At 44.4% G+C, this 7,614-nt stretch overlaps 1 protein-coding gene across 1 annotated transcript; it reads right to left on the bottom strand.

Moving 5' to 3' along the window:
• Positions 1–417: 417 nt before the first annotated feature.
• Positions 418–6,623, bottom strand: LOC124003765 (glial fibrillary acidic protein-like). The gene is made up of 3 exons (XM_046312323.1): positions 5,520–6,623; positions 4,634–4,758; positions 418–4,090 (listed from the first exon to the last, which is right to left on the bottom strand). The coding sequence occupies exons 1-3, from the start codon at positions 6,579–6,581 to the stop codon at positions 3,790–3,792; spliced, it is 1,488 nt and encodes a 495-aa protein (XP_046168279.1). The 5' UTR covers positions 6,582–6,623; the 3' UTR covers positions 418–3,789.
• Positions 6,624–7,614: the final 991 nt, after the last annotated feature.

Consider the following 7,614-nt stretch of genomic DNA (forward strand, 5'->3'; position numbering starts at 1 on the left):
TCTCATTAGTAAATGGGATTACATGTTTTCTTCATAGATGTATTAAACCTCACTTGATTGGTCCATTACCACCATAATGACTGCATTGCCTCTTAAAAATGACTACTTTATCGTAGGATCCACCCATTCGTCGATGTATGATGTCATTTAGCTTGGTTGAGATCTCCCGTGACTGAGTGCACATAAGAAACATTGCTGTAAAAGGTTGAGTTTGGGTTTAATGTGTCGGAAGTCAAATAGTTAGTGCACTCCACTGGGCACACTGGCTGAATCCACATTGTTTCCACGTCATTTCAATGAAATTACATTGAACCGACGTGGAATAGACGTGGAATTGACGCCCAGTTTGGTATGCTCGCTCACCCCACGAGGCAAGTCCTTTAAACACCCATCAGAAAGACACAACAAGCCCAGAGATACAGTCTTAATAACGTCTAGTCTTTATTGGTGTGTGCCATACATCAGCAGTAAGGTACAGAGTCAGAGCGTAGCCCATCAAACTACATTCAGATACTAAGTGTTGACGTTGACATGTATTCAGTTATTCAGTTCAGCATGGTAGCTGTTGCTCTTAACGCTAGAGGAAGATGGTTGAGAATAAAACATCCTAAACATAACCACACGCAGACGCACATGAATCCCGACTTCCACTTAAGTCCCATTTCCACTTGCGTTGATATCTATGGGAGGCTAAGTGGAGGTTTAACTTGAAGTGCAAGTCAGGACCCATTCAGTTAGAGAGCGGCTGGTGTTTTAAGGCATTTTGACAACACTCTAGCATTCATTCCTTGTTTTGTTTTGTATTGTTTTTGTCGGTTTCTGGTTTTGCGTGGCAACGGGTATTCAAAAACAGCTCTATTTTGTACACGAAAAGTTGTTTTTGCCGCACATGCATTTTAGAAAAGTTTGGCAGTGCTGCAGTAGTAGTAGTGAGGTTTGTTGTAGAGGCTTGTTGCAATGGTATTGAGACACCTGTGACCCTCTTGATTACGTTGAAGTCATAGCTATTCTAAACTTATACCTGTGGTCGTGTACAAGGCTACTTGTATCTGTGCTTGTACTTGCACTCGTATTTGTACTTGTCGATTGTAGCTGTGCTTGTACTTGCAACCAGTTTTCCTTTGTAAATGTCCTTTACATTGGAGCTCAAGAATTACGGAAACGGTAGGCCAAACTTTCTGATTTTCCCAACCTGATTCCCCACTATGAGTTACCCTAGGGAACTGTCCGCATATACAAACACATACAACTCCAGACACTCAGACACTTAGTAACGCAAGCCTCGTGTAAAACAACGGCAACCACATCTCCACCAATCAACAGCTTTCTGTAGTCTGTTGTACAATCAGTGGTTTCCATTCGCAGGGTGAGTGAGGGCAGCCGGTCAGGGCTTAGAGGGCCGTGACAGACATAGATACAGAGGTAGCCTAGTTCCAGATTTGTTTGTGCTCTCTTGCCAACTCTCTGTCAATGAGAGACAATGAGCTGGCAACATAGCAGAAATAGACTGGCACTCAAGCTAAGATACAGAGAGGTAAGTTCACATAAGTAGTTGTGTTGAAACCTGGCAGTGCACAAGAAAGAAACCAAAGGGCTGCCTAGTTTCTTTACATACAGATTTCTATTGGTGAGATCATTCATGATCATTTACAACAGACATAATAATTCCGTCATGGCCGTATTTTTCAGAGGTTCATGGTGCTTTAAAAGCATCATGGTCCGGTTCATTTTACTGGACTATTGGCTTGTTTTTGTTTACTTGTTTGTTTGGCTTGTTAGTTGTTGTGTTCCTAAGGCGTAGTGTCGTGATGTGGTACTGTTCAGAGGCTGGACGTCGCTGTTAATTCAAATGGGCTTCAGGAGTCCGCAATGGAACGTGGGAAATGGAGTTTATGCACAGCATTCTGTCTGTCACACCCTATTGGACCATGTAGAAGCCCATGCATTCGTTCTAAAACGTCATTCGCTACCTACGCATTCTCTATTTGATTGATTGAGCCTGTCGTGAGAAAGAGAATTTCTCTCTCTCTCTCTGTTTGATTTCCTTTCTCCCTGTTTCTCAGAGTCCCACACCTCCTACTTTTCTTTCTACTTCTCCCATTGCCCCTTTTTCTTGTAACCAGTCATGGCCTGCCCAAACTGATCGTCAGTACAAATTAAATCCCATCTAGATCGATACATAAGTGCCCTGAATATGACCCTCGTCATGACGGACATCCTCATCATTGGAACCAAGCAGTGAGGCTGAGGACAATGTCAGCAGCCTGTGCCAAAGTCACATCCTGTCTAAATGATGGCATTCATCTCAAGTCTAACCTACTGGCCCACTAAGCACGTACAACCTCATGTTCTAAAACGAGTGTTGTGTACATGGCGATGTAAAGCACTGGCAATGAAGTGTGGAACCAAGCCTCCCATTGTTTTCCTACTATATGTTATGAGTGTGTGAATATGAAGTATGGCCCTCTAACAATCTGTCACCATGCAAGCTTGAGATATGCTACATCATGCACATAACAGTTTGATTTATTAGCTAGTTTCACTTTCAGGCTGAGATTTCCGGCGGTCTATTCAAACAGCAATCAGCGCTGACACTAAAAGAGCATTATCATCATTTTCACAATTTCACTGAATTAGTCCAACCTCATAGTGTGTAAACATTTATAAAACACCGGAAAATAAGTTCCTGACTGGACTGGGCCTTTATAGAAGTTAGAGTAATTGTCATGAGGTGCAACCTTGAAGAGTAATTACGTGTTTGATAGAACCGTTGTTGGTTGAGCTCTGGTTCTGGTGTAGAAGGGGTTGTGGTTTAAACAGCTACGCGCTGTTGTCATGCAGATTTGAGTGGACCAGGATCATAAGGCAGATGCTATTGACAGTGACGAGGCCAGGGTACGAACAAGCCTTTTAGATATAGTCTGATTTTGTTACTCGTGATGTTTTGTCTGGGAATTTTTTTATATTTTTTTTAATCTATATTGCTTTGAAACTCAGAGTTCGCAATATTGTCTGCGTTGTAGATAAGGCAAAAAGGGCTCAGCAAGATCACAGATCTTTTTGGTTTTCTGCTGAGTTTGAATAACTGTGTGCTCCTTTAACAACTTGGTCGATCTCTAGCTCTCACCCCTGTACCATACACGTGCTTTCCTTCATATTGTAGTATGTGGATGTAGTAGACGTATTAACAACAGTTAACAAGCTGATATGTTTTGGATTTTTGTTTTCCGTGCACAAATTCAAACTCTCACACACACATACACACACCCCTCCCCCTATGGAATGTGTATAGAGAATATTATCATAGGCGGTGGCAGTAGTGCATGATTATTTCTTGAACTGAATGACATCTATCACAGCTCGGTGCCAAACTACCCTGGCGTCCTAAACTGATTTAGCTGTGTTTCACTGTTGTTTCTAGTGAGCGCAGCGTTCAATCTGGTTAAACCAGGCTAGTGCCATACAATAGCGCGAGCCCAAAGTGAGATTAATCTGTTGGGAGTATTGTACTGAACTGTTATGTTCCTATCACCACAATAACCTACGTGTCTCCTGATAGGGCCAGAAGTGTGCCTGTAACTACTTTGTTATTGTCATAGTAAGAGAGTAGAGTGGAGAGAAGTACCGTGATGGGTTGTTGGATAGTGGTAGGTTACACAGTAGTAGTAGTAGAGTCTAAACTATAACGGATTCCTCTCTGAGAATACCCCTGTGAAGGGGGAGAGGGGGATGGGGAGTAGGAGGGAGGGGATGGAAGGTGTAAGGTTAAACCTAAGGGAAGGGGAGAGTCTAGTTCTTCTGGTTGGCGTCGCTGGACCCCTTCTGGTCTCCATCGTTGGACCCCTTGCCAGACTTGCTCTGCCCATCCTCCTGGTCCTTTCCCTCGTCCTTCTGGGATCCTCCAGAGATGGTGGTGTACCTGGTGGTCTGGTTGTAGCTGCCCATGCTGGGCAAGTCCACGTCGCCGGAGGAGGTCATGTCGGAGGATCTCATGTTGGAAGACCTCATCTCGGAGGACCTCATGTTCATGCTGGGGCTGGAGAAGGTGATGCCTGTGCCGATGCGGGTCTCTTCCCCTTCCAGGAGTTTCCTGAGGAGAGGGGGGGGGGTGTTAGGGTGGGAGTGTGACGGAGGGAGAGAGGGATGGGGGGAGAAGAAAGCAGGGGAAGAGGGAAGAGGGAGAGGAAGAAGAGATGTAGAGAAAGCGATAGCGGGAGGGGAGGAAGGGAGAGAGATAGGGTTGGTTAAATACAGGTTAAAATATAAACGAGTCAGGTGACCAGCCCATGCTACCCCAGGAGAGTAATGCTAGGTCACCTCAGGGCGTGTGGCTAATGACTTCTAAATCTATGTCATTGATTGATCAGGATCTTTAAGGTGATGCTGATCATGTGGTGGTCATGCAGGTATTGAGGCATGACATTTTCAAGCTTAATAAATCTACTGTAACTATATGAAAGCTAGGATGTCCATTTTTATGTTACAGTAATACATCATTGTGATGTTGTGATTACAATGATGAGTGTTATGAATACAATCTATGTCAGATGTATGCATGACTGTAAGTGGCTTTGGGTAAAAGCATTTGCTAAATTGCATATATTATATTATTATATATGATTATATTAAGTACCTGTACGCAGCTATTTCGATATCCAGCGCCATCTTGACATTCAGCAGGTCCTGGTACTCCCGCAGGTGACGAGCCATCTCGCTCTTAGTGGTCCTCAGGTCATTGTCCATTTCGGCCATGTTGTCCTGGTAACATATTGAAGTAGAACACAAATTGTGAAACAGTGGCAACCCTAAAAGTGAATTGAGTTGATATAGGCTATGTCTTAATATAGCCTACCTTTCTTCTGAGAGTTGGTGGTCTGACTCAAGAAAATAACGATGACAATAAGATTATAAATTCGATTTTAAATAATCAAGAACATGCAGCTCTCCAGAGAATATTTCATCACTATGTACAGAGACGCACTAACGCCAAATAAAATACGGTTATAAGAGAGCAGTCAATGAGTTTCTCAGTTACTAAGTACAACACAAAGCAGTTACAATGAGAGGCGCGTGCGTATTTTAAAATTACAACAGTGGTTTTCAACTTCCAAACTCAAAAAAAGCTAAAAGACGCTTTCAACCGCAGCCGGATAACCGGTGACAGAGCGTCTTATCACGCCACCGGAATAGTTTCAGCACCGTGGAGAGTGAACAGCTCATATTGTCATCTCAACACTTTTATTTGACAGCTCTCGTGTTTTTCATTTTAGTAAAACAATTTAATAGCTCTAAAATAATGTTATAAAGCTAAATTCCCCACTTTTATTAGAACATAAATTGTGATGTTCTTTTAATCAGAATTCGTTTTTTTTGCACATGGTTATATGCTATATATTTCCAAACTAAACAGTTCTTTATCTCTTGCTTTATCCTGGACATGTTTGTAAACAAACTGCAAGAAAGATAAACTCACATTTGAGCTTTAAACATGTATTTAAAGTAAACAAATAATGTCTTACCTGGTACTGGCCAATCTCCTGGTTGTGCCTCTCCTCCATCTCGTTGAGCTGCCTTTCCAGGGATTCGTTGGTTCCCCTCTGGCTCTCGATCTCGATGGTCTTGGACTGGAGCTGCCTCCTGAACTCGTTGAGTTCCTCCCGGCTGGCGCGCATCGCCTCCTGGCTACGGGTGGCCTGCTCACTGAGGTCAACAAACTTCGACTTGTACCACTCCTCGGCGGACTGGAGGTTCTTGGAGGCCATGGACTCGTACTGGCCTCGGATCTCCTTCAGGGCAGAGGTGAGGTCAGGTTTGGAGACCTCCATCTCCACGGACACCTGGGCGGCTTGGATCATGTTCATGAGCTCGGCCACCTCCTCCTCGTGCACCTTCCTCATGAAGTTGATCTCGTCAAGGAGGGATTCTACCTTCTTCTCCAGGTCTAAACGCACCATGGTGGCGTCGTCCACGTCCTTCTTAAACGCCTTGAGGGTCTGCTCGGCTTCCTCCCGCAGGCGGTACTCGTCATCATATTTGCAGCGGAGCTTCTGCAGGTCCTCCTCGATGTTGTCACGCTCGATGAGGATCTGGGACTTCTCGCCGTTCACCTCATCCAGCTGGGAGCGCAGCTCGCGGATCTCCTGCTGGTACAGGTCTGCCAGGCGCGAGGGCTCCGTCTGCCTCTGACGCAGGGTCACCAGCTCGGTCTCGAGCACCTTGTTCTGCTGTTCCAAGTTGCGAACCTTGTCGATGAACATGGCAAAGCGGTCATTGAGCCCCATCATCTGCTCCTTCTCGTTGGTGCGGATGATTTTGAACTCATTGTTGAGCACCGTGCTCTGGGCGAAATCCAACTTCTCCGTCGGCATGGGCATCTGTGAGTAGGACCGGCCAGAGGACCTCTTCTGGTGGAAAGAGGAGCCCAGGTTAGAGCCCATGCTCCGGGACTGAGAGTGGGACCGGTAACCGCCGCTGCGTAAAGAGGCATTGCTCATCCGGGAAGGAGAGCTGGAGTAACGGGGAGACTCCCCGAAAATCTTTCGGTAGGAAGAGGCGGAATTGAAGTCAGATCCGTAGCTCATCTTGGCGAGTGATGAAAGGGAGCAGAGCAGGAGGCGCGTCTCCTTTTTATAGGGGGACCTTCCAACGATCAATAATTAAAGCCGGTTTATGGCAACCTCTAGCCTGCCCAACTGGCTACTGCAGATTTCCCAGGTAAAACAACCTCTCATCAAATACCTTAAATATACTGAGTCATTGATTATAAGCACTTTTAAATGGTTAATAACCACATTTATATTTTATATCACATCTAAGGAACCGCACCTATTTTGGACGCTAGAGTCGGTAGATGGAACTGTCCGTTTTGGCGCAGTGCTGATTTCAGCAAGAAATACTGTATCTCGTTTTAGCCACTCACCTCTGAGGAGACTGGACACATTTTTTAAACTATATTTAATGTGGTTCTAAACCTATGCAATTTTCATTCTCAGTACTATTGGATTTAGGATGCGTTTTTAGGCTACCTAACACATTTATTCCGTAGCCTAAAACCTGTAGTAATGCTGACATGTATATTATTTTAGAAGGTGAACCTGAAGTGTTGCCATTTGTGAGCTACTCCTCCCATTACAGAAAGTAATATGTGTCCTTCTACATAATTTGACACTACAATTAGGAACCAAGAAATATGAAGCGTCTTGTTTTTAGTCAATAGACCTACATCAGATATTGTCCTGCAGAGGATTCAGCACATTTCTGACATATGGCTAGATTTAGTTTGTAAATATCCCTGTATCATCCTTCGTCATCATGCAGCTTTCCAAAATCAGACCTCTCTCCACACCCCCCATGGAAATAGTTGTGTGACGCTGCCCTCTGTTGACGCAACTCATACTGCATGGCACTAGAGTTTGGGATGGGACAGATGCAGCTAAATACAAGGCTATGTCCATGTGGCTAGATGGATGGATGGATGTAGACAGTGTTGGGTTTATATAGCCTCGTATTCTAAATTGCTTTAGCAGATATTTATATCTTTAAATATGACATGAGATGGATGATAGACAGATTCTAATGCCCAGTGGGCAGATTACTCACCGATCTACTATTGGG

The sequence above is a fragment of the Oncorhynchus gorbuscha genome, linkage group LG18 (genome assembly GCF_021184085.1).
Source record: "Oncorhynchus gorbuscha isolate QuinsamMale2020 ecotype Even-year linkage group LG18, OgorEven_v1.0, whole genome shotgun sequence".
NCBI lineage: Eukaryota > Metazoa > Chordata > Actinopteri > Salmoniformes > Salmonidae > Oncorhynchus > Oncorhynchus gorbuscha.